The sequence below is a fragment of the Ailuropoda melanoleuca genome, chromosome 8 (assembly GCF_002007445.2).
Source record: "Ailuropoda melanoleuca isolate Jingjing chromosome 8, ASM200744v2, whole genome shotgun sequence".
In the NCBI taxonomy this organism is placed as follows: Eukaryota; Metazoa; Chordata; class Mammalia; order Carnivora; family Ursidae; genus Ailuropoda; species Ailuropoda melanoleuca.
Genome location: NC_048225.1, coordinates 12,924,756 through 12,952,021, shown reverse-complemented (window position 1 = coordinate 12,952,021; position 27,266 = coordinate 12,924,756). Strand labels below are relative to the sequence as shown.

Here is a 27,266-nt window from a genome sequence, read left to right as displayed (position 1 = left end):
CCTCCCCCTTTCTTTCTTTCTTTCTTTCTTTCTTTCTTTCTTTCTTTCTTTCTTTCTTTTCTTTCTTTTCCTTCCTTCCTTCCTTCCTTCCTTCCTTCCTTCCTTCCTTCCTTCCTTCCTTCCTTCCTTTTCCACTTTATTTTCCAGGGTAGTTTTAGGTTCACAGCAAAAGTGAACAAAGTGAAGCCAGTTTCCATATCCCCATGTCCCCGCACACTCGTAGCCTTCTCCACAATCGGCATCCTGCACCAACATAGCCTATTTGCTACAGTCAGTCATCCTACATCGACACCATATCCGATTATCACCCGAAGTTCGTGGTTTACATTAGCACTCACCTGTGGTGTCCATTCTGTGGATTTGCGCAAACATACGATGATGTGTATGCACCATTATACTATCATACAGAGCAGTTTCACTGCCCGAAAGATCCTCTGCCTGTTGACCCCCTCCGCCAACCTCTGGTAACCACTGAGCATTTTACTGTCTCCCTAGTGTTGCCTTCTCTAGAATGTCATATATAGTAGTTGGAATCCCACAGTATCTGGTCTTCTTTCACTCAGTAAGTTGCACATAAGGTTCCTCCCTGGTTTTTCGGGGCTTGATCGCTCATTTCTTTTTAATGCTGAATAACATTCCATTGTGTGGATTTACCCCATTTATCCATTTACTCGCCAGACATCGGGTTCTTTCCACGTTTGGGCAGTGATGAATGAAACTGCTGTAAATTTCATGTGCACGTGTTGCTGTGGACCTAAGCTTTCGACTCTTTCGGGCAAATAGGAGGAAGTGTGATTGCTGGATAGAATGGAAGAATATGTTTAGTTTTGTAAGAAACCACCCAGCTCCCTTCCAAGGCGGCTGCTGCAATTTGCATTCCCACCAGCGGTGAGCGAGCGTCCCCTTGGCCCCGCACCCTGGCCAGCCTGTTGTACTGTCTGTGCTCCGGAGTTTGGCCGGCTAACAGACAGATGCGTAGTGGTTGCTTGTTATTTTAATATGCAGTTCCCTGACAATGTATGATGATGAGCGTCTTTTCATAATGTATATTTACCATCAGGCTATCTTCTTTGGTGACTTGTCTGTCCAAGTGTTTGGCCCATTTTTAAATCAGGTTGTGTGTTTTCTTATCCTTGAGTCACTCCCTACTTTCTGAAACACTGTTTTCTCACTGCTTCTCAGACACCACATTCTCTCGTTTTCCTCCTGTCTCTCTGGACGCACCTTCTCAGTCATCTCTGCCGGGTTTCTCTTCCTCTGTTCATCCTTTAAGTCTTTTCTTCTTTATGCCATCCTTCTGAGCCGTCTCACTGCCATGGCTTCAGTGAGGACTGTGATGTTCAGTCCCCTGTGAATGCTCAGTTAGCTCTCTGGCCCAGACCTCTCCTCTGGGATGAAGGGTGACCTGTCCAGCCCATTGCTACTGATCAACTTCACTTTTACGTCTTGAATTCACATCAATAGAAACATTTCACAACTGACTTTAACTCCCCCTCCCCATCCTTGGTTGCCTATCCTAGTGAATGGCAGGCGTCACCATGGGAGCAAGGCAGAAACCATCCTGATTCCTCCCCCCTCTCACAGTTGTCACAGCTGATCAGTTGCCAAATCCTGTCCATTCGAGCCTCCTTTCCTCTAGCACTTCTGTAGTGGTTCTTGCCTAAGTGAAAAAATAGCCAATTAACGGTTTCTGGCTCCAGTCTTGTCCCTTCCTGATCCATTCTCCACATGCTGCATGAGGAATCTTTCTAATACACACATATAAAAACAATACACACAGATCTGATCATACCCTTTTCCAGCTTAAACTTTCCAGCGGTTTGCCTCCGAAATGGTTTGCCTCTAGGCTAAAGTTGCCTCTAGGCTTAATGTGGCAGGGGCACTGACTTTCAAACATTTTGACCATGACCATAGTAAAAAATATCTCTTATACTCGGACCTGAAACACACATATATCCATACTCCTGAACTGAAGTTTTTTTAAAAAGCAAAGCTTGCCTTTACTATGTGCACTACAATCCAATATATTTTATTCTATTACATTAAAAACTGCTGATTATAACTTACTAGATTGATGTCACGACTGCTGTTTGAAAACAGTGGTCTAGAAATACCTCATGACCTGGTGCCTGCCTGTCTCTGCGGCCCCAGCTCCCACTGTACACCTGGTCGGCCTGACTTCTTCCAGTCCCTGAACAGGTGATGTTCTGCGGAGCAGATCCCTCTGCCCAGAATACTTCTTCCTCCCCCCAACCTGACTCCATCCACTCCTGTATTCTAGAATAAGAAATTCGGTGTACTAGAAAAAGAATCAAGATAATTTCTACCAGTCTTCAGATCTCTGGGTTTTTTTTTTTTTTTAAATCATGGGACTCACCAAACTTTTTATTGTAATTACTTCTTTTATTGTACATCTTCCACACCAGACTGAGCTTAGAGAAAATATAGATGAAGCGTGTTTTTTCAGTTGTCTAGAGTCTATTTGGCATGTAGCAGGACTTAGTAAATAGTGAGTAAATAGTACATAGAATCCTATTGAAAACCCTCCAATGGCTTGCGTTTCCTTGTAGAATAAAGTTCAAAAAGCCATCATCACGATGGCCAACAAGGCACAGCTGCGATTGGCCGCCTCTTTCACGTCATGTCCTGCTACTGCTCGCCACAGGTCCCGAGCACCAGTCACAGAGGCATCCTCGCTGCTCCTCAGACTCTCGAGGCACACATTCCTGTTCCCTCAAGGATTCACGTGGCTTGCTTCCTCATGTCGCTTGGTTTCGCTTCAGAGTCTCCTCAGAGAGGCCTTTCTCTTTCCAGAACGCTGCTTCAGTTTTTACATGGCTGTACCACTGCCGGACCTCATCTGCCGATCGTCTCCCTACTCCCTATCCCACTGCCTCTTGACTGCATGAGCTTTTGTTTCTGTTCACTGCCGTATTTATTCCCAGGGCTTGGGACAGTGCCTGGTCCTCGCAGGCACTCAGGAAGCATTCGTTACATGAATGAATGAATGCCTGCGTAGGTTTGTTAAAATGCTGCCTACAAAACTCCTCCAGAATGTACACTCGTTTTCAAATCATAGCGTCAGTAATAGTGATCTACATTTCTTTGTGACTTTCGAGTTGATACAGTATTTCCAATACTTGATCTAATTTGAGCTAGATAACCGTACCCTGGAATTGGTATTGACACGTACTGTTTTAGCATTTTGCCAGTGAAGTTTAATTACTTGACTTGCCTAAAGCCACCCAGGTACTACATGGCTAACTTAGTCATGTATTCAGTGTTTGTTTGACGACACCGCACTGTTGCACAGAAAGGGCAAGGTAAACAAACCACTTCCTCTGCTTTTCCAGGGTGCACAGTATTTCCTGTGAGCAACTTGGATCCCTTCTGCCCTCCACCCCCATCCCCTTGCATCACAGCAAAGGGCTGGTACTCCAGCCTTGCCTGGGCCGGCTTCAGGTGGTGGAGGCTCGTAAAAAAAGTTATGATGCTGTCAACCACATTTGTCTGTTAGTGCCTGGAAATAAGCTATGTAGCATTTGAACTACTTAGAAAGAACTAATATTTGTAATATAAGTTAACACGAAAGTTTATAGACTCAGAGATGTCAATATTATTGTCCTAAATGTGGTCACTTTTTAATCCTAGACAAATAATTCCATAAATAGGAATAAACATTTTTGTAAAATTAAGGCCAGAAAATGAGCAACAACCCAGTCCAGGAAATGAGTAGACAGTTCTGTGTTAGCAGTCTGAGCCTGCCTGCCCTCAGGGACACACATGTGCTTGGCCTTGCCGAACATCGTAGGCCGAAGCCCAAGGCCCAGTGCAACATGCCGTCAAAGGGCAAGGCATAGGAGCAGATGAACTCATAAGGCTGTTCAGTCTCTTCTTAGCTCAGACATTATGGTACCATGAAGTTTCAAGTTCTCGTGAAGGAAACCTACAGTCTGTCCCCTTTTCTGCTCACCCCTCTTGTTCCTGGACACAGTGGCATCTCACCAGAGCTAGAGTGAACTGTGTCTGCGGCCGGAGCCAGCAGCTTTCCATCCTGTCAGCCCTGCTTCCTGTGCTGCCGGAGATACCGCGGCTGAGGAAGTCCTAAAGAGCAAGATCCCTTCTTTTCTCAGGCTGTTGTCAGAGACTTGAGCTGAGTTGATCCATTTTTCTGCCTAAAGGATTTAGACGCTCCAGCAGAGCTGCTGTTCTCTAAATTAGCACTTGGGAGGCCAAGTGGGTAAGGCCGCACCATCTAGCTGCTTCTAGCAGAGTTGAATTCCAGAATATCTGCAGCTGTGTGGGTCCATGCTATACAGATGGACACAGCTAGTTCAAGAATTCTAAGCGTCTCTTTATTGTCAGAATGTGTGGAATGAGGTGTCCTCACAGCTAGTGGGTATTTCTGTGCCTCGTCTTGTGTATTTGATACAGGCGCCCTTCCATGGGCATCCCGAGACCCACGAAAGACCTGCTTCCAAGTTGGAAGGTAGTGGTTTAAATTTAAAAGAGGATTTATTCGAGGCTGAACAATTTTGTACCACCTAGTTTTATAACTATGTGTGTGTCTTCCCCTCTGCCCTGGAATAGAAGCTCCTTTATATCAGAACCGTGCTCTGTACCTCATCATCTCCAATAAAACCTGACAGCACTTGCTATCCTATAAACATTCAGGAACTATTTCTAGTGAAAAACTCAGTTATCACCATTTAGCTCTAGAATCTTTCGTCAGACTGTTGGGTTTTATTATTAAACAGGTAATTCACTGATGATCCAAATTATTCGCTGGTTTTATGTGCTTTTGTTATATAGGTTATTATGTGAATGACCAGGTCACATGACTTCTAGTTTTAAAAAGGTTTTGATCAATTATGGATTTAGCTTTCTATGTCTCAAGTGAAATAAGTTTGGTCTAGACCAGTGTTTTCGGATTAAAATTCTGAGAGCATCCCGGAGAGTGGTTAGGTGTAAAAACCTTGAGCCTAAATTACAGAAGAATTGAAAGTTGAAACTTGCTGGTTTTCAAGCTGTTACAGATGATGAGACCACATGTGTTGGCGTGTGCTTTCTCTGACACCCCCCAAACCCCACTGAAGGAAGTCAACAACTTAAATTTTTGAGCACCAAACTCGTTAACTACCAGTATATTTTTTATTTTTATTTTATTTTTATTTATTTATTTATTTATTTTTAAATATTTTATTTATTTATTTAACAGAGATAGAGACAGCCAGCGAGAGAGGGAACACAAGCAGGGGGTGGGAGAGGAAGAAGCAGGCTCCTAGCAGAGGAGCCTGATGTGGGGCTCGATCCCATAACGCCGGGATCACGCCCTGAGCCGAAGGCAGACGCTTAACCGCTGTGCCACCCAGGCGCCCCACCAGTATATTTTTTAAAACCTTCAGAGGCCTCCTTCTTAAAGCCTAGTTTGTCTTAGTCACCAGTTACACTACCTGCTAGTGACTACTGTAAGATCAGCCACTCATTTCACTGAGGGGAAATTAATTTACAGTGGAAAAACTGCCATGACAGTGAGCGCAGAGCGATCTCTTGTGGACAATATTTTTGAGTTCTTATTGATCTGACTTCATTGTGCCTTAATTAATTGTAATACTGCATAAGCGTTTTATCGCTGGGAATACGAGACCCAGGCTTCCAGAATGCTGCTGAGGAGACTGCTGTGCGGCTCCTGCCAGAAAGCTCGCACTTGGACGCCGGCAGCTCTGCCCTGACTGGCTTACTCATCAAGAACCACGCAGCACCTTGCTCGGCTAAAAGCACTTCGCGGAGAGGGGATGGGGCAGGAGATTAAAGGAGCTCACCCAGCAGCGTCCATACACTAAGCAGCTCAGCGTCCTGACAGTAGTTCTGGCATACATTTTGGGGCGTACTCCGCCACTAGTGGGACACCCGCGTGGCACTTTCGTGTTAGTGAATGAAGAAATCACAGGTGATGTCAGGAAAGAGACAGGATCTCCCTCAGGGTCACACAGGCCTTCTCTGACTCCACCTAATGTAGCGGGGAACCATGGGTAAGTACCGGTACTGCCTTATTTCTTGCTGCCCCTTGCAAGCAGACTGTCTCCAAGCTTCGGGCCGCCCTATGGAGGAAAATAGAGAGAGGAAGAAAGTTCTATGTGGAAGGACTCCAGAGATTTGGATAATACTTAACATTCATTGAACACTTTCTATGGAGCAGGCACTGTTGCACTAACTTGTTTTATATTCAGAGCTACCCTAGGAAGTAGGTGACTCTCATTATTGGGTAGACAAGCAAATCAAGGCATGGCAAGATGGAGTGATAGACCCGAATCCCGCAGCTAGGAGGTAGAGAGCTGAGATTTGAACACTAGACGCCTGGCTTCTGTCTTTGATCCTGTTTTCGTTCTCAAGAAATACGTATCTGCCAAGGTATTCCAAGTATCAAGAGAGTCCTGGAATAGATATCTTGGTCCATCCGCATCAATTATGTATTGAAAAAGGAGTATCAACTACTCTATATTGGACTCTGGAATAAAACTAAGCCAGAATTTTGTTGTACTCTAAGGACTGATACTAGAACTTAAAACCATACTTGAATACTGCTAGGGCAGTAAGGCAACAACATTCTTTTTAAAAAATGTGAACTTCAAATTGGACAGCCTTTAGTAGAACACCGCAGCCTGCCGGGGACTCTTCCCTGTAGGGCCTGGAGGTCAGTGTCAGCCTCCCAGCCTTTAAGCCACATCGCCTGATCTCTGAATCTTAATTCTGAAGCATTGCAGCCACCTAGGAAAACTAGAAAATAAGGAATGTTCAAGAAATAGGTGTTATTTTTCTAATGAATGGAGAGAGATGGCCAAACACTTGTTTTTTCCTCAGTCCATCTAAGGCTGATAAACTGCTAAAACCAAAGACAAAAGTCTCTCAGCCTAAATTTATTCATTCCCCACAAGAAATTTTTCTCACCAGCCCCATCTTTATTTGCTCAGTTGTGCCAAGGCACCTTCCCTTGGCCTCTGTGTTCAGTCACAGAAAATGTCTCACAGGGTTTAGTTATAAGGCACTTCATTTTTTTTCCAGAACATTCTGATAATAATTTGCAGAAACCGGTGCTGTTGGGATTTATATTTAAATCAAGAACTCTCCATTTCCTTGTCTGATCTCTTACTGTCAGACCATCCTTCTAGGAATTTTACTGAATACTTCAGCACTGGGACTCCCAGTTTTCTTTCCCCTGAAGAACTGAAAGCAGATGATTTCAAAACAAGATTTTTTTCCCCCTCAGTGCCATGCTAACCCAGGAGGAGCTGATCTCATGCTTGTTTTTTATGAGTCAAATCTTGTTACTGCCAACACTATTGTAGATTAAGTTCCATTATAGTTAATTTCAAGATTATGTATTTTCTTTGGTTGTGTAAAACTGTGGTTTTGACTGGTACTTTGAATAACCCCCCTTAACTAACTTGCAAGTTGGAAATGTGTATATAATTCTGTTATGACAGTAATGTATCAAAATTGAGTTTATAGAGTACAAGTCTTCCAATCCCTATAGCAACATTGTTCCAGGGATATCCAATATAACAAAATTTCATTGCAACAACAACAAAAAACCTGTGTATTTTGCATGATTGTATTTAACATTTCCGCCATCTCTGAGCGCATCTGTGGGTCTTAGCACATTCAGCGTACGTTATTTATACCTAGAAAAGTCTTGTTTCAAGACCATTTGTCTACTTCGTTTAGATTTTAAAATAGTCACTATGTAAAGTAGGTTTGACCTCAGCAGACAGCTGACAATGACAGGGTTTCCTTGGGCGTATTACAAAACGTCATTTCTGGGGTGTAGTCTACAGGCAGAGTGAGGGTCCCTTAATCTGGCCAGCTTCTTACCAAAAGAAGAGGTCTTGGCAGTAACCCCTCTGACGTGTTTTTGATTGACTTGTTAATTATTTCTATAGGATCATGATGTTGCAAGACAGTCATACTATTTTAGCCATGATTATGACAGGATGAGGACATGATGGCAGATTAGATTTTCTTTTCATTAAGAAGAACAGCATGTTTGGTGCCTGGTTTTCCTTTTGGGAAAAGGCAGATAGCGTTAAAGAGGAGCTATGAGACACAAACATCCGTAAGTCCAGAACATACATGGCAAAGGCACCAACTCTTATGGGCGCCATACCGCTCCATCCAGAGGTTGTCACCGCAGACCATTTATCTGTCACCTGCTGTCACGGTATCTGTTCTCCCCACGACTGCGACCTGAGCTAGGCAAGGTGAATGGATAACAGAATGTGGCAGTATATCCCATAGTATCCTGGACCTGAAAACTGTAAGACTTTAGTGCCATTTAACTTGAAAAAAAATTATAAGGTTATTTGTTTTCCAGGAAGCAGACGTTTTAGAGATTTTAATAGCCAATTTATTTTTGTTTCCTTTCTAGATTTTGAGATTTGAGAGAAATAGAGCCCTCTTTGAAATTTGAATTGCTCTGGGGAATTAAACGTTATTAAGAAGTTTGTTAAAATTATTGAAAATAAAGAACTCTTTGGAATTACCTTTGAACCCACCTGGTATTGAGTGGAATGTACTCACGTGAGGCACCAGACCATACCCTTTTCCAGGCACCTGCGAAGTTCAAGAATTTCCTGAGTAATTGCCCCTTCCTTGCATTCTTCCCGTGCCTCCTGGCACACAGATGTCTTCTGTTTCCCCAGCTCAAAGCAGTTTTATGTGGTCAGAAAGAATCTATGACTCGGTGTCTTTCAGACCACCCCTCTGCCCACAGAGCCGAAAATGATTGCTTTGCCATGTCCCATCCTTTGGCATCACATGAAGGGCTTAAGGGAGGGTTGGCATTCCCTCCATCATAGGATCAGCCTGACTGTGCTGGCCATTCGGTTCCCCAGATCTCTGCCCACCCCTTCTCCTTGTGTCTGGCGCCCTGATGGAGGAACCCTGTTGTTTCTGGCCTTCCAGCAGTCTCCCTCAGCACCGACAACCCGGGTGTGTGTCCTGGGTTCACTCTTCGCTGGTGCATTTAATACGCACCCCGATGTCCTTGCCTTCTCAATTCCTCGCAATCCAATTTACCATCTCCCTTAACATGGATTTTAGCGAGTTCATAGCCTGCTTTTTTCTGAACTTGGCTTGTAGGTGGCTCTAGCATGACCGAACCTGTGGAGACCACCTGCCATTCGATTATCAGAAAAAGAAAATCGATTTGTTTTTTTTAAAGATATGCTACCAAGTAAAACATCCAGAACTAATTTATTTTAGGTGCCGTGTGGGTTGCAAACGCTGGCTTTGGAGTAAGACTGACCAGAATTTGTGTCCTGGCTCTGCCTCTTATTTTCAGGTCAAATTTCTTAACTGCTCTGATTTTTCATTTCCTTATCTATAAAATGGGTATGATGGTAATAGGGGTTGCTGTGTGAATTAAATAATTAACTTACAGGGGTTAGCGCTCTGCCTAGCATATAAATGCTCGATAAATGTTAGCAATTATTATTGAGTAATATTTTTGGAGGAATTGCTCTATTAATCTTTCAGGCCCTCCTTCCTTATGTTTTTTTACTCTTTTCTGTCCCACTCTCACTCTCTTAACTGCTAAAGATATATGATTAATACTTGGAGTCAAATCCACAGGGTTTATGGGGAAGACTTACCTGCTAAGAGTTTTGGTTTGTTGCAACATAATCTTGACGCTAAGGCTTTGCCCACATTGCAGATATCTGTGTCTCCCCAAGTGGTAATCTGATTTACAGATTATTCTGTATTCTGCCTCAGACAAGATCAGTGAGTAGGTGCCCCTGTGTGAGGCAGAGAACTCTAAAACTACCAGGGAAAGCCCTGAAAACCATCGGATCTAGGCTTTTGCCCCCGAACACTGCCACCTTTCAGTCTTCTGTAAAAGGATAGTTGTCTGCTTTTTCTGTTTGGAAGCGTGGAGAAGGGTGTTCTGTTGTGGATTCTCAGGATCCTCTGAGGAAAGGTGTTCGAAGGAGCTGTAGCAGGCGTTCAGTCCAGTTCTTCTCTCACCGGCCTTCTGGAGGGCGTGTTAGCCTGTCCGGTGTTGTGGTGGGAACCGGGGTGCACGGCTCAGGCAGGCACAGGCTCCGTCCTTATGGGACTCCCAGTCTTCTTCACGTGGTGCTGGGAGCCCTATCTAGTGACCTCTCAGATGCCAGCCTGATTCAGCGTGTCTAGTGATAATATAAGTATGCTATTTCCCAGGACAAATATTTCCCGTGTCACAGTTATTCATGGTTTTCAGAGTTAGACGGGACCGAGGAGTTCGTCCTCTCCAGGATAGTTGTTTCTGGACTTAACTTTGCAAGCGAACTCTTACTCAGAACACTGATCTATAAAATGGATAACATTAGCTGTGCGGAAGGTGTGGCCCTGCCCACTGGACGGCCCCTCTCGCTTCCCTAAGGGGCCTCTCCTTGGATCCCTAAGACCCTGACCCAGGAATTTGGATCACCTCTAACAATTAGAAAGACTTGTCCTACATTGAACTTCTCAGATTCAGGCCCCTGGAAGAGCATAGTGTAAATCCGCCTGGTTTTCTTTATAAAACCCCTTCTGAGACTTGAAGAACACCCTGTATGCCCCTTGCTGCTGACCTACACCTTCTTGTCTCCAGGATAAATCAGCCTCCCGGCCTTTCACCTGTCTTCAGGGGCCACGTTCTCAAATCTTGAGTCCGGAAATTCTTTCTGAAGTTACTCATTTCTTCTTCTGGCCTGGAAACTGGAGACGGAACTTTAGTCACCTACCTTTGGTGAATTTGAAGTTGGTTTTTAATTCTCCTTTCTCACCCTCTACTTCCGCCAATCCCATCCCCGCCCCCGACCCAGATGGACTACTTTGAACCTGTTAGAGAAAAACTGTTCATTATCAAGTTTCGAGAAGAAAAAAGGTGTTAAAGACCTGGCCCTCTTAGATGGAATGACATGGGCAATCTCCATGTAATTCCCATTTTAGGGCCTGGCCCGCCAGCAGCTCTCTCCCCACGGAGGCTTCCAAACGCCTGTCAGCGCCGCAGGGCAGGGCCGAGCAGCGCATCCTCTAGTTAGCATTCTGGTGGCAGATCGAGTTTCAGGGCCCCTGGCGATCTGCACTGCGGAGACCGCCTGGCGTCTTGTTTGGAGCAGATGAAAGCAGCGTCTGAAGGCCCTGCTGGCTCCTCTGGCACACGCACGCGCACAGCACACTATTCCTGCACGGCCCGGGGCACTTCGGTTTCAGGCCCCAGCCGAGGGAGGGCACGAGGGATGGGGCCGTTGCCGACATGAAAATAGAGGACTTGGCAGCTGGAAAAGTTGATGCGTGTTCCCTTTCATCGGACGCCCTAGCTTCCTTCCACTCATTTAATTGCCTGCCCTGTGGTTGGTTTTGCTATTAGGCTGGGAGCATCGATTACCTTTGTTTTCACCCTCTGTCCATACTTTATATAGAAGAGTGTGTTCAAGTCGAGCTTGAATTTAATTTCACGAGCTATGTAGGACACTTAGGAAGTATGACTTGGTGATAATATCTGGCTTTCTGCATTTTGCCATCTGTGCAACACATGGAAAGTGTGAGATTTCTGTTTCTTTGCATGAGGGATATCATGGAGGGCATACAAAATAAAAACTTGTCTCCTGGGTATTGTCACTGCCACCCGGAGTCCTTAACCTGGGGCCTGTAGACATCGGGGTAATCGATGGCATGATTTGGGGGCTCCTTGAACAGACTGAAATTACATGCAAATGTTTGTGTATGAGTTCTTGTTCACGTTTTTCTGGAGAGTTTTTAAGGCATCTGAAACCAAATACTGATTAAAGATGACTGAATAAAGGTTTCAAGATCCTGAAATTGAACTAGCTACATTTTCTAGGCAAGGCTTACTATATTAATGTTCATTTCTTTTGTTTTTAATAAAATTGCCTTGAAAATCCTGTCTTAAAGCAAGCCAATAACTGAAAATCATTCTGTCTTGGTCATCTGATTGAGGACTGACTTGGTTACCTTTTATGCACTATACGCTGTGTGGGAACTGAAAGAGAACAGAAGGGCGCCATCTAGAGGCCTGAACAAAAATCTCACCACTTTCCAATCAGGCTCAGGCTTCCTCGCTAGCTGGGGGTCTTTAGTTGTAGTAACTTTTTTTTTTTTTAAGTAGGCTCCATGTGCCCAACGTGGAACCCAACATGGGGCTTGAACTCACGTCCCTGAGATCAAGACCTGAGCTGAGGGGCGCCTGGGTGGCACAGCGGTTAAGCGTCTGCCTTCGGCTCAGGGCGTGATCCCGGCGTTGTGGGATCGAGCCCCACATCAGGCTCTTCTGCCTTGAGCCTGCTTCTTCCTCTCCCACTCCCCCTGCTTGTGTTCCCTCTCTTGCTGGCTGTCTCTATCTCTGTTGAATAAATAAATAAAATCTTTAAAAAAGAAAAAAAAAACCTGAGCTGAGACCAAGAGTTGGACGCTTAACCGACTGGGCCAACCAGTCACCCCAATTGTAGTAACTTTTTAAAATTAGGAACATTTTTTTCCTCTCAAGTAATTGCAGATCACAAAGGTGTGTGGCAAAGATTTTTATAATCCATCCAAATGCTCCAGTTGGGGGTGTAGCCTGGCTACTTTGGAAGCATAATTTTAATAAAAGTATAACGTTGTAGATGGCATTTACTCTTTCATAGGTATGTAGGTTTTAGGATCTACACTGCATTTGAATATACTTTTAATTATAAAGTAAGAACAAATTGATGCCTGCTATAAAATCATTTTGATATAGGGACTTGCCTTTTTGTATTTTCTTTTAAAGCAAGAATAAATTTAGAATTGAGTACATTGTCTTAATTACCCTTTGTATTCCTTTTAATATGGTGATTTAGAATGGTGTTGCCACATGGTGCAGAAACTGTAGGGTTGCAGAGTTGAATTCACTCTAGAAAAATAGATCAAACAGGATTTATATCCACATGAAGATATATCAAGGGTGGCTAGGAGCCTAGCTCTCCAGCCCCAGCCCTGCCATTACTTTGCAATGTTGAGCACATTCACTTGTTTCTTCTTTTACACAGGGGGCTAATAATAGAAGCTAATTTAGGGTTGCTGAGAAGAGTAAATGAAATAAAGTTGTTAAGCACAGTGCCTTGGACATAAGTCTTTTAAAATTAGCACTGATTGGTTACTACTGTCATCACTGGCCAGTTTTATTTTCAGGACCAATGTCATGAAATGGAAACTGTTTTAAAACCTATATCTTACAGAGAATTCTGTAGTTATTTTAAAAAGTATCTTTTTTTTATTGAAACATAATTGGCATTACAACACTGTAGTTGTCTCAGGTGTACGACATAGTGATTCAGCGTTTATGTACATGATGGCACGACCACTGTAAGAATCTAGCGACCACCATCTGTCTGTGGCCGTGTGAGGTTACACTGTCCTTAGCTGTATTCCCAGGGCTGCACATTGCCTCTTCACCTCTTACTTCTTTTATAACTGGAAGTGTGTGCCTTTTAGTCCCCTTCCCCAACTCACCCACCTCCTCACCCCCCTTCCCAGAACTTTAGAGTTTCAAAAAAGCATTTTCACAAACACAATCTCGTTTGATTAGAGTTTCAGTAAATATTGGTTCATATACTCAGTAGCTGTTGGTTGAACTCCAGTTAGGTATAATCACCATCTCTGGTATTGGAGGTTTGGTACCAGAAACATCGGTAAGAAAGACACAGGCCTTACGTTGTGGTGGGGGAGCTAGACAATAAAGAAGTAAATCAGAGGGCTTCAAAAGAAGTCATTTGTGTGGAGAAGATTCGTGTGGTGGAATAGAGGGTGACTAGAGTCCCACTTGAGATTGACGAGGTGGCCAGAGAAGAGCTTTCTGAGGAAGTGGCATTTAAGTCCTCTCCTGAGCGACGAGGAGCCAGCCATGTGAGGGTCCGAGGAAGCAGCAGGTGGAAAGGCCACCGGTGGGAGTGTGCTGAGCGTGGGCACGGTCCGTAGAGGATGCCGGTGCTGCTGAGGCTCGGGGAGCCGGAGGGAGTGTGGCAGGAGGCTAGGCCAGAGGCAGAGATGTGGGCCTGGCGGCTGGGGACCTTGGGCTTCATTTTCTGGGTTCCGGGAAGAGACTGGAGAGTTGTAGGCAAGGTGGTGCTAACTCAGATTTATGTTTTAGAAATATGCCCTTTGCTTCTCTATGGAGAGCAAACTGTAGAGAAGCAGGGGTGGGCGCGGAAAGACCAGCTGGGAGACTTCTACAATGGTCGAAGCAAGAGCTGATGGCAACTGGGTTGGAGACGTTAAATGACGGGCCAGGGGGTGGGTCCCGCCCGCAGCCCTGCACAGTCCACAGGCAGCATAGCGCGTGGCGAAGGGCAGCAGCTGAAGCGTCAGACTGTCTGGTTTGAAATCTGACTTCATGAGATCTTGGACACGTTTCTTGACTTCTCTCTGCCTCTTTTACCATCTCTTAAATGGCGGTGATGATGGGACCTTCCTGCTAGGATTACTGTGAGGTGTAAATGAGAGCAAGTAGTTGGTAAGTGCGCCAAAGAGCGTCTGTTAGTACTGTTCACTCTTACCATTGCTGCCACCTCCAAGCACAAGTACGACTCCCTCATCACCCTCAGCACCCCCAGTTTACACCTGAGAAAACTTAGAGGGGGGTTTTGAAATCAAAAAGTAGGGTTCTTGATCGTGAATCCATTGTACGTTCTGTAGCATAATATGTAGTATGAGCCGTCGAAGGACAATACTGATCTGAATCTCTGTGGCCCAGAGCCCAGTGGTGTGCACCTGTGAATGTTTAAAAACACATTGAGAAAATGATAAATGCAGCCGGCAGTGGAGTCGCAGTGTGTGGTAAGGGGCGCCCTGGGCCTCTCCCCCACACCTCAGACTGCTGGAAATTTCAACGCCGAGGTTTGAAGAGAGCTCTGGACACCAAGCCAGAAGCATTAGTAGGCACGTAGTAATACATAGAGAAGGTAGAGCCGAATGTTTCAAGGACCTTGTAAGATACCGAATCTCTTTAGAGGACATTCAATTCTCTCTCTCTTTTCTTTTTTTAAGATTTATTCATTTTAGAGAGAGAGCGAGTGCATGTGTGAGCACACAAGTGGGAGGGGCAAGGAGAGGGAGAGAATCTCAAGCAGACTCGTGCTGAGCCTGGAGCCCGACGTGGGGCTCGATCCCAGGACCCTGAGATTATGACCTGAGCCAAAACCAAGAGTCAGATGCTTAACCGACTGCACCCTCAGGTGCCCCCAGAGGACATTCAGTTCTTTATTAATTGTGCTAAATGGGGCCGTACATCATATAAATAAATGAGACCCAGGGATTATCTCTACACTGTCTAGTCAGACTTTTAATGGAGGTATTAACCCAACTTTTCTTCATCGCTTCCCGCCTTTGCCGGGTCCCTTGCGCAGTGAGCAGTGACATAGGTAAGGAGCAAGAGGAGTGAGAGCAGAAGCTGGAGAGTCCCTGTGCTTGGCTTGCCTTGAGTCCCTCCGCCTCTGCGGTGCACCCCTCGCCGAGACTGAAGGCGAGCCCTTCGTATGTCTTGCAGAGTGTGAGCACCTGATCCGCCACATGCTGGTGTTAGACCCGAACAAGCGCCTGTCGATGGAGCAGATCTGCAAGCACAAGTGGATGAAGCTAGGGGACGCGGACCCCAACTTTGACCGGGTGAGCTGAGTTCTGCTCGCCCCGGGGAACTCCGCTCAGAGCTCCAGCTCTCTCTCTTGCATGAGATTGTCATCAGGCCGGGACTTGAAGAGGGCGGGTGCTGGGAACAAACTGGTGTGTTACCAAAGCAGCAAGGGAAGCAAGCAGCAGGGAATTTTAAAGCAGCCGAGTTGTTGGAGAGTCGTGATACCAGGTGCCTACCACTTGCCCCCAAATATCACCAGCCACGGGGACAGCTGAGCTCTTCCTCTTGTCTTTGTGGGTTCAGTTCGGTGCCTTCGACAGCATAGCTTTATTTAAGCCATCCCAAAGGACCTCAGCAAAACAGGGATCTTGTCTGCCTACAGCTGAGTACCTAGAACTTTCTTGCTTAGGCTTTGTCTGAGGCCAAAAGTATCCCAAGCTAGGGGCATGGAACAGCTGGTTCCTTATAGACAATCTGCCATCGCGACGTGGTTAACTGGGGCTTTGATAGCTTGCTTCTTTTTAATGTCACAGTTAATAGCTGAATGCCAGCAGCTGAAAGAAGAAAGACAGATAGACCCCCTGAATGAGGATGTCCTCTTGGCCATGGAGGACATGGGCCTGGACAAAGAGCGGACGCTACAGGTATCTCTAAAGGCGTGGAGGACAAAGTGAGAGGTAGCCACATTCCCTCTGTCCTGCCTTTTCCACCTTTTTCTCCTTCCTGGGAACTTTCCCTTTTCTCCCTGTTCTTCTTCCTCCGCCCCTCTCTGAGCCTTGACAAGAAGGTGCTTTGGTCTTCTAATGTACTATTGAGAGGGTTTTGGTTATTGACATGCCATTTCACCAGGGTTTTTTACTCTTTTCCCTTCTCCCTTGGTAGTCATTAAGATCAGATGCCTACGATCACTATAGTGCAATCTACAGCCTGCTGTGTGATCGACAGAAGAGACACAAAACCCTGCGTGTTGGAGCACCTCCTAGCATGCCCCGAGCCATGGCCTTTCAAGCACCAGTCAATGTCCAGGTGGGCAATAACTCCAGTGACCTGAAGCAGCACAAGTAACACAGGGGAGGAGGGGATGGTTCGCCATTGCTCACTAACTCACTCTAAGAGAGTTTCCTTTTCTTCCTTACCTCCGTCCCATCCTATCTGTCATCTCTTCCTTTGTCAGAGGTCAAGCAGAGGTCAGAACCTTTCTCTGACAGAGGATGGAAGGGTATTCCAGTACTCAGGAAGGACAGCAAGAGTTGTATTTTCTTTTATTTTTTTAAATAAATAGCCAATCATTGAGAGAGACTGTTTTCCCTAAAGAATGCTTCCTTGTTGTAGCTTCTAAGGGCAGAGGAACCAAAGACTCAGAGGTAGAAACGTAGAGTTTAGCAACCAAGAATCCTTTGAAAGACCATCATTATTTCCGCCTAGCGTGTAAGGTAAAGGTGTATACCTATGTGCTACTTTCTAGGCGGAGCAGGCTGGTACCACTATGAACATCAGCGTTCCCCAGGTGCAGCTGATCAACCCAGAGAACCAGATTGTGGAGGCAAGTAGTGACCTCAGATAGCTGTCAGCCGAAACCACTTTCTTCCCCATATCTTTGCTTCCTTGCTTGGCTGCTTATTTCGAATTCCTTTTTATTTCTAATTTGATTGTATTTCCTTCCACCTCAGCCGGATGGGACAGTGAACTTGGACAGTGACGAGGGTGAAGAGCCCTCCCCTGAAGCCTTGGTCCGCTATCTGTCCATGAGGAGACACACAGTGGGTGTGGCTGACCCACGGTGAGTATCTGGCCAACAGCCCTGATTAATACCACGGTGGAGAATTCCCACCTGACTTTGAGATCCTACCATGGCTCATTTTTCCTACTTTGTTGTAGCTCCTAGATGAGATGGAATCTAGTGGCCAAGACATGTCTTTTTCTAACCCAGTTCAGGGTCCTGGGTAGATCAGACTTGATGTGACCAAAGAATTACAGAGCTGTCCCTGGTGGATTGCGAGCTGATAGCACCATCGTGTCCATTAATCGCAGTGCTTTGCTGAAGAGCATATAGCATCTTGGCTCATAAAAATTGAGTTCTTCTGATCTAAGTCACATAAAAGTACCCCTTAAAATTCGTTCGAGTTTGACAGCTTTTAGAGGTACTGTTTACTACGTGTTCTAATGCCAGACTCATCTAAGGAAGGAGGACAAATGATACGGTGTAGTTTATGTAAGTCAAAAATTAAGTGAGCAAGAATCCAAAAACATACCAAGTAAGTACCAGTTTCCCACAGCGTTTTCCCAAAACAGTCCTTCAGTGTGCTCTCTGATGCCCGCACACAGGGAAATGTGCCGAAGGCTGGCTCTCTGTTTTTGTTCTACTTTTGAAGACTTTCAACATTAAAAATAGCCTTACCTTTCTCTGGATATTTCCTTTACTGTGTTGGGAAGAGACGGTTATGGCAAGAGTTCTCTAGAGAGTTCAGTTAGGAGCGCAGCTAGTGTTCTTATAAATACCTATTTTCTCTGAGCAATTTGCAAAAACACCTCCCGAGGCCTGCTGATTGTTTGCTCACGTTTCTCATTCTCGGCCTACGATCAAACAGGCAATAGGGGAACATTCCGGCTTCAAAGACCATGTCAGCTGCAAAGGGGTGGAGTCCTTTGTCACTCTGTTCGTGGAAAGATCTCTTATTTTAATGTGTGCTGTAAACCTTACTGTTAGGGCACGACAGCCCTGCACATCCACCACTTATCTGTCCCATCAGCACCGACAGGAATAATTGCATTCTTTCCCTGGTGAATCAGTTGCTACTTCAGGCAGCCATTGTTTTAGTGGATGGTCTGTGTCCTCTAGAAGCTTGCTGTTCACCTCCAGGCTTTGAAAACCTGAACTGGAGTGGTGCCAGGATTTCCTCTTGGCTCAGAGCTGTGGGTTTTACATGAGTGGTCAACGAAGAATAGCAATCCCCGGTCCCAGATGGGAAAATGGCAGAGAGCCACTTTCCATACACTAGGCTTCTACTTGCTTTGGGGTCTAAGAAGTACAAATTTAGGAGGAAAGTTAAAAACAAAAAACAAAAAAAAACAACAACTTGTGCCCAACTTAGCTGTTTTATCAGTTTGGGGATATAAGCACTTTGGAGTGAGACTGTTAACCAGACTTCTCTGTCATCCTGTTTCCCATCAGCACGGAAGTTCTGGAAGATCTGCAGAAGCTCCTGCCCGGCTTTCCTGGAGTCAGCCCGCAGGCTGCGTTCCTGCAGGTGGCCCCTAACGTGAACTTCATGCACAACCTGCTGCCCATGCAAAATTTGCAACCGACCGGGCAGCTTGAGTACAAGGTACCTGGGTGTGGGAGAGGGCTTGCCCCCAGAGAAACACATTCCAGCTTCCTTTGAGAGACTCTGAGGGACCTTGCCCAGGACTTAAGGGTATATCCTTATAGAGAAGGACGATGTCTCTTGCACAGCAGCCTGGGTGAGAGGGAAGATCAGTCTGTACGTACTTAAAGGATCCCTTAGTTTCCGTAGATTAGAGGACTGCTCTTTTCTCCCTCCTCCCTCCCCACCTTACCACCCCGTCCTGCCCGCTGTACTTGTGACAGGAGCAGTCCCTCTTACAGCCGCCCACCCTACAGCTGCTGAATGGAATGGGACCCCTCGGCCGGAGGGCGTCAGATGGAGGAGCCAACATCCAGCTACATGCCCAGCAGCTGCTGAAGCGCCCACGGGGACCCTCACCACTTGTCACCATGACACCAGTGAGTAGCAGCCCAGCACCCGACCTACTTTGTCAGAGGCTTTTAATAAAGAAGCTGTGGGCTTAGGGCTGGGACCCCAGGTCGCCCACCTAAAGGTCTGAATTTCCTCTTCCTCTAAGCTCAGGATGCTCAATGTATTCCCATTTTCTTCAGGCTCGTAGAACTTTCCAGACTTAATTTTTGGCTACCTTCTTTACTTAACCAAATAATTGCCACTCTGAAGTCTGCTCCTGGTGAGCATCGTCCTCAGTGGGGCATCACCAGGCACCAGTGCTAAGTGCCACCACAGCCCTACAGCCCAGTGGTCTGGTCACTGCGGCCTGACTGACTCTGCCCTCTCACGGTAACTCCTCCCTGCCCGAGGGCAGTGGTGCCTAACCGTTTTCTCTAGAATGAACCGCTCTTCACCGACCCTTTCTCCTTTGATGGACATTACTTCACATTTTTGGTACAACCTCGATCACTCAATTATTTGGCTTTTGTAAACTCTAACCTATTCAGTTGGTGTCTCTCTCAATCCCATCTTTCTTATATATATATATAATGGTCACATTCAAAGATTCTTTTCCTCACTGGGTTCTGTTTATTTCTGGTTATTTTCTTGTCATAGGTAAACCCATTTGTTCATTCCTTCATTTAATCTCACAGGACCATGCGATTGTGTGCTCCATCATATCCACAGCCCTTCCTAGGTGTTTTTAGGGCAGTGCTTCTCAATGGACCTCTCGTCCGTTTTCAAAAAGGAGGTTTTCAAAAGGGAGGACATTTTTTCCCCTTCAGTCCATCATGGGATTCATACTTTTGTAAAATACAATAAAAGTGAATTATTAGAGAAATAAAAATTTTAAAACATACAAAATACAAGGCTCAATTTTCAACAGACAAAATTACCCTGTTAAATTTCTATAAAAGTTTCTAAAAGCTTACTCTTTATTTCTGTACTAACCGTATCATGGATTGGTAACACAACAGTGCGTGGACAGCTACGGGCCCACCATGGGCCGTGCTTTCACTTAACAGGGCTGTCGGGCACAGGGAAGGGTTGTGTCCGTAGTTCTTAGCCTCACTGAGCTTATCATTTGGGGAAGACAGGACCAACCTGTGTGTGGTGTTGAACTAATAGTGAAGGACCATGTGTGAGTAAACGCCCGAGTGAGTCCTGTGGACCGGGAGGCGGCAGCGGCATTCAGGGAAGGGCCAGATCGATGCAGGTTATGAAGGATCAAGAACAGCTTTGTGGGAGGTGGAGGGACTTCCTTGGTCCACTCTAACTGTTCTCACCAAGGTCACCAACAAGCTTTTGTTGATAAATCCGGTGGACGTTTTTTATCTTTTGGGCCTGCCAACTGTATCAGTCACTGTTGACCATTTTTTCTCTTTGAAATATTGTCTTCTTTTGGCTTCTATGATACCACATTCTCATTTTCTTCCTGCCTTTCCTCTTCAGGTTCCCTTTCTGCTTGTGCTTTGAAGTTGGTGAAACCCCAATTTTATCTTAGGCCCCGTTTCCATTTCATTTTACATACGCTCTCTGACTCACCTTGTCCGCTCCCATAATTTCTGTTACCAAGTGATTCTTCAGCCCAGAACGCTCTTTTCTTCTGAGTTCTCCATTTTGTATAGATGACCGCCTAGCGCTTAGACTTAGCTGGTTATCCCACTAGTACTCGACATGTCCTCAAATTTGAATTTGACATGTCCTCAAATAACTGTAGGTAACCTGTTTCTCCTCCTGGGTGACAGTGACGGGCACCGTCGTTCTCCTGGTCACACAAGCTAGAAATGTGGGATTTCTATTTAACTCTTCCCTCCCCCCATCCCCATATCAAGTCAGTTATCCAGCACCTTGCTTCTGTCCCCCACAGCGCCTTCCATTCACTGTCATCCCTTGCCAAGACTAACACAGTGGCCTCCTCACTAGCCTCCTTGCCTCCAGTCTTTTCTCCTCATCCCCACCACCAGTCCTTTCTACACTGTAACTCAAGCAAGCTAGTTTTCTAGAATATACATCTTGTAACACCACATCCCTGCTGCAAATTTAGTGATTCACCGCTGCCCTTCCTCAAAATATACTTCTTAATGTGGCATTCAAGGCCGTCTGTAACTGGCCGCTGTGTCCCTCTCCTGCCTCATCTGTCACCACTTCCCACCTGACCCTGTTCCCTCCAGTCTCGTGGAACTATAGTAAGGAATCTGGACAGCCTCACATTCAAGCAATGGAATTATTCCCAAAGTTTTAGTTTTGTTTTAAAACAATCTTCCATTTTTTAAAAAGTGCTTTCATAATAATCGAAGTCTGACTTTCCCTGCTGTAGCTCCTGAGCTGTGGAGCTTGTGTGAGCGCCCTCACGTAGACGAGGGGAGTCACAATAATGCAGGCATGGCGGCGGTGGTTCTCACTGCTCGGGTGTGTTTTGGTGGGTGATAGCTATTCTAAAGCTTTGAATTGCAACTACACAATTATATGTTATATACTAAAATGTACTTTTAAAAAACCGTGATGCTTTTTTGGCATGAAAGACATCTAAACGCTGGTAATAGCATTAATATGAAATAACAGACCAGTTCCTAGACATTCCAGGTAAACAAGCTTCTACTGTATTTTCAGGTCCTCAGACACCTGTAGGCCTTCTCTTTTCTCTCAGCCTAGAAACCCCAAAGGCTCGTGAGCCTTCTCCTCTATGCATGGCCAGCTCCTGTTTCCCCTTCAGGTTGCAGTGTCCCATCCTCCAAGATGCTTTCCTCAATTCCCAAGGGCCCCCTCGGTTCCTAGAGGACCAGGTCATGCTGTTCTGTAATTGTCTGCTTCCTTGTCCCTGTCCTCCACTAGACTGTGAAAGGAGGGCAAGAGCTATGTTTGGTAATTCCCATTTCATCCTGGAACATGGTAGGCATTCGCCTCTTGTTGAATGAGTGAGCGAAGATGAGTCAGAGGAAGAAATGCAAATTAAAATCACCTGAGCGAGGTAAACATGAAAAGCTAGAAAGGCATGTGGAGGTTCCGTATAACCCGGGGACCCTACAAAAGTTTCGTAAATAAGAGAATGCCCAGAAAGGCCTGTCTGCAGCCCGGTTTCTAGAACGAGCGGTATTCCGGAAGAAGCGCCGCCTTGAGCTTTTCCCCCCTGTGTCTCCGCAGGCGGTGCCGGCAGTTACGCCTGTGGACGAGGAGAGCTCGGATGGGGAGCCAGATCAGGAGGCTGTGCAGAGGTAATGTGGCACCGGGCAGTGCTTGCAGAGCCCTTTGGGCAGGCTCCCCTGCAGCCAGCGAGAGGCCACCCCTGCCCAAGGAGGTGGCCCAGTGCAGCTTCAACACTTGTGTGGTCTCTTTGCTCAAGGCAGATGGCATGTTCCTCCCCACATGGAAGTAACAGAAGACTACCCAGAAAATGGCATTTCTGTAAGCGCCATTGGAAGTCCCCTAAGTGACAGCAATGACCATAAGAACTTTTTCTCTCCTCCCTCCTTCTTTATCTGCCCCCTGCGTTCATATTGCAACTCTGATAGTATTCACAAGGCGCAAAGCCTGCTCCTACCTGCCAAGAACTGTTTACTGAAAAGGAATTGGAGCTTTGGGATGACAGTGATCCTAGCTAGTCTGGCCATGGACCTCTGGCATGGACGCTTCCTTTCCAGGAGAATGAATACCTCTTGTACTGTTTGCTGTACGCTTCCTCCATCCCCTTGTACCAACAAAGAGATAATGAAAAAAAGAATATGGGATTCGGGCCAGGGACAGATGCAAATATCCATGGTTGCCAGAACCTTGTTGAGCGATGCCTAATTCACAGAAAACAGCAGTGACCATCGGGCGTGCTGTGCTGCTCGTTTCACTTCAGTCTCGTTAGCTGTGGTCCCAGCTCCATGCATGCCCCCTTGTGGGAGTCGTCCTTCTTATTTTCCCGGCGGGGTGGGGGTTTGACCAGAATCCAGCATGTATTTTCCCAGAAATACAGGTGTTCTTCAAAATTATATGTTTTTCCCTTGAGGGAAGTTGAAATAAAATGGTTTTCATGGGCTCTTGGGGAAATTCTGGGTGTCTTTATCAAATGGTTATTAAAACCACTCATGTCTCACTCTTTGGCAACTTCACGTACCACTAATTGCTCTATAGTCTGTTAAATGTTTTTAGCTTAAACAGGCAAAGTAGTTAAGAATGAAGCAAGACCATTTTTTCTAAAAGAACCTGACGGTTGCTGGCCAGTCCTCTCTTCTTTACCCCCAGTAGCTCTGTATGAAAGCTGCTACTCAAAAAAAGAACCTGGTCCCGTTTGGAAAGAAGAGTGGAGGACAGGGTGGTGGCAGATGGGTCAGCTTCTCCTACAGTTTAACCAATAGAAGAAAAATTGTTAACTTTTTTTTTTTTTTTCCTCCTCTCGGTGCTATTCTCTGTAGTTTGCTGGTAACAGGGCTTACGATGTTGCAAATGGGCCCCTGCTGATGTCATGAAAAAAAAAGTTAGGAAACTTACTGCCTTTCTCCCTTAATTAGATGGTAGCGTTTCACTTTATCTTCTTTGTCTTGGACTTTACTTCCTCCAGCTCCACCTTCTTTCTTCTTTAGACCAACATGTCAAGGGTAAAGCCCATCCATCCTGACGTCATGGAGAGGGACGGTGATGCTTCTATGTGTGCCCCAGAAGAGCGGCAGTGGCCAAGGAAGCCATCAGCTAGATGAAGGGGGCCCGTGGCTTATTTTTGGTATTAACTAAGTAGTGGATCCAATAGATCTTTAGAATGAAAGTCTTCAGCTGGTCAACTCCTCAGCTTTGAAACTTCTGTTTTCTTGCCTTGCCTTTTCCTGCTCCTCCCAAAAACCAATTCTGAACATTTCATGCGGTTTCATTTCTTCATCCTCTAGAGAATTTGGTTCCCTTGGGACAACATCAGTTTTTCTTCTCTGATGATTGACTTAAAATCCTGGGGTTTGAGAGAAGGGGTAGTTTTGGAAATCACTCATCCTCAAACTGAAGAATCTGTTTGCCGTGACTTGTAAGTGAGGACAATCTCAAAACCTGGCGGGCCATTGGGATCTAGAGATACACATGAAGTCCTTCTGAATATCTGTCTCTCTTGGCTCATCTCTAGGAATAATCCTTAGGGCTCATTTCCTCTGACTTGTATTTTGGAAATTTGGAGGGACAAGAATAATAAAATTAACAAGTGGGAAATAAATGCTTCTATCGAATGGAACGAAGGAAGGAAGATCTATCTTCTTTGTGAGCTGCATCTGTTTTCTCTCTTCTCTTAGTGGCTGCTCTTTGAAATTCAGCCACTTGAGTGGTAAGCCAGCTTTTGTTGGCCGGCTGACCACGTTTCACTTTCATCCAGCCAGGGGTCTGTTTGCCATGGAGCCCTTTTTAAGCTCTGGCACTATTTCATTCTGAGTGCTTTAGATTAACTTCTAATGCTTCTTGCATAGGAATATTCCTGTCTGTCTTTTTTACTATGAAATGTGCTCCTGCTTGTTGCAGGTACTTGGCAAATAGGTCCAAAAGACATACACTGGCCATGACCAACCCTACAGCTGAGATCCCACCGGACCTACAACGGCAGCTAGGACAGCAGCCTTTCCGTTCCCGGGTCTGGCCCCCTCACCTGGTACCTGAGCAGCATCGGTGAGTAGCCACGTGAGCTGTGTGAGCTCCTCGAGGCTCATCGGGCAGGCACCCTTCTTGCTAATCTTGCAGTGATGGTGACAAGCATCGAGGCTAAATTAAGTAGCATCCTTGAGCTTACATCTTCTCAGCTCCTTGCACTGAGCAGTGCACAGGGCCGTGTGAGATTCTTCCTTCCCATTACCTCATAGACATGTTTATGGTCTGTAGTCGATTCCCGTGATTCTGGGTGTTGACTCATAGATGAAATTGAACTGGAAACCTTCGAGGAAGTGAATTCTCAGCGGACAGCTGGACATGGGAGGATTTGGAACCTTATCGGTAGACTTGACCATTCATAACCCATCGCCTTCAAAAGAATGAGCATATCTTACCATGTTACCACTGAACAGTGAGCTTGGACATGGAGGAATGTGCATCCCTCTGTGAATGGTAGAGCAGAGATACTGCGTTCTCTTGAGTGTCGTACCCGAGAAGTCATTCTTGCAATAATATTGTGATGGCTGAAATCTCTTAGTAGGTCTCTCTTACATTTGTAATTCATCCTCTTGAAGAAGTAACAAGCTTAACCTTCCTGGCCAAGAAAACTTCCTAAAACTGAATCCAAGTAAGCCTGGAAGCACAGGGGTGTGACACTTTGCTAGAAGGTGATTACCTTCTGTGAATACTCGATGACTAAAGCCCTTAACTTTGTCCCCTCTAAAGCCATCCCCAATCTTATGGGCCACACTTTCCAGGCCACCACCAACTTCAATCTTGCTGGGAGGACAATGAAAGCAGTCTTACTTGAGACAGTTGAAAAGCAGTCAGGTTCCAAGGAAATGAAGTTTATAAATGTGTTGTTATGAACTCTTGTAATCAGCTCACACACTGGCAAGCTTGACACAATGTTTTTATTGTGGCGAGTTACCCATCGGGCGTCCTTATAATCAGCAGAGACCGTGGACTCTGCGCAGACGGAGACTGAATTAGTGCCCTGTTGGCACTCTGAGAGAAGGCAGATAAACTGTTCTAGATGACTGAGAATAATAGATCGGTCTGGTTGGAATAGCAGGAATGACGACTCTCCAGCAAAAACTCCAGCACAGAGAGACAGTGTTTTCCTAAGGAAAACCTCTCAGGACCTACACGGTGAGCGCAATGCAAGAGAAGAGACTTGGGGTGATTGTTGGAGAGGTGCCTCCCCCCACACAACCTCCCCGCCCCCGGCAGCGTCCTCCCCCCAGCCCCCACCCCTGCCGCCTTAAATTTTCCATGATTTCTCAACAACTCTGAGCTCACCACTGTTACCCAACAGAACCTTTCTTTTTTCTCCCTGTCTCTGTCTTCCCTGCCTCCACAGCCTGACAGTTGTTTAGCCTTTGTCAGGGTCTGTTGTTTAGCCGAAGTCCCTCGGGTATCCTTGTTTCATTGTATGTGTTCCTCAGGAGAGCCTCCTGTCGGGGAAGCGTGAAGACCGGCACCTCTCCACAGTCAGCCTCTCTCACGGCTCCTCTACTCTGTGTCCGTGTGTCTAGTGAGGAAGGCCACGTCGGCCACAGCTCCCTGTGTGTGTGGTTGCCGCCCTGCCTACAGTCACCGTCAAGGCCTTGCCTGCTGGAGACGTGTCTGCCGTCTGTGTTCGTGTGAACACTCGTGGTGGAGTGTTTCAAGGGTTTCCTGTGGTCAAGCCAGTTTGAATTGGAATGAATGCTTGATGAGTGGCGGATTGTGCAAGGCGGGGAATTTATGCAAACTCAGCCTGTCTCGATGGGGTTCCTGCAAAAACACGGCAACACCAGACACTGAAAGTAGTCCGCAGAGGACAGGAGCCCCTTGCAGGGCCAGAAAACCCTGGAAATGGGTGGCCTAGACAGATTATTGAATTCCTCTCGTTTTCCAGAGGAAATGATTCAAGAACGGCACATGTACATCTATTCTTCTGGGGTGTAATTCATGAAGTCCAGCATGGAGACAGAAGAGGGGTCTGATCAACCGTTTCAATCCTGGAAGTGTGTCATTTTAAAAGCTAAAAAAATGTAAAGCGTAATTTTAAACGAACAGAAGATGGATTTTATCTAGGTGGGGAACCAAGTTCCTGTTTGAAAAGTGTAGTGGGAATGTCAGCCTGATACGGGGCTGTCCTGAGTTTGAACACGATTGCTAATAAAAATAAAACACTATGGATCCTGTGAGTGCTTCCAAAATGAGCAACTCCATCAGAACTCTTCCTCTGAAGTTCCTGTGCCCGACTGACCAGGGTCAGTCTCTGCACAACCCAAGCTTCTGGAAAA

At 45.9% G+C, this 27,266-nt stretch overlaps 1 protein-coding gene and 1 long non-coding RNA gene across 8 annotated transcripts in view; both read left to right on the top strand.

Annotated features, from left to right (window-relative positions):
- The window catches only part of SIK3 (SIK family kinase 3), a 110,784-nt gene that overhangs the window by 65,210 nt on the left and 18,308 nt on the right, over positions 1-27,266 (top strand). For 3 of the 7 annotated variants that reach the window (XM_034665820.1, XM_034665819.1, XM_034665815.1), the window contains 9 exons: positions 15,548-15,666; positions 16,165-16,275; positions 16,514-16,657; positions 17,097-17,174; positions 17,302-17,411; positions 18,804-18,957; positions 19,221-19,376; positions 22,516-22,586; positions 24,850-24,993. In XM_034665820.1, the coding sequence (XP_034521711.1) occupies positions 15,548-15,666; positions 16,165-16,275; positions 16,514-16,657; positions 17,097-17,174; positions 17,302-17,411; positions 18,804-18,957; positions 19,221-19,376; positions 22,516-22,586; positions 24,850-24,993 (1,087 nt within the window). The remainder of the gene's footprint in view (positions 1-15,547; positions 15,667-16,164; positions 16,276-16,513; positions 16,658-17,096; positions 17,175-17,301; positions 17,412-18,803; positions 18,958-19,220; positions 19,377-22,515; positions 22,587-24,849; positions 24,994-27,266) is intronic. The other 4 variants (XM_034665821.1, XM_034665818.1, XM_034665816.1 and 1 more) reach the window with 3 other exon arrangements.
- On the top strand, positions 25,000-27,155 carry LOC117803315. Its single transcript, XR_004627017.1, has 2 exons — positions 25,000-26,124; positions 26,421-27,155. It is a non-coding gene; the product is annotated as an uncharacterized LOC117803315 (long non-coding RNA).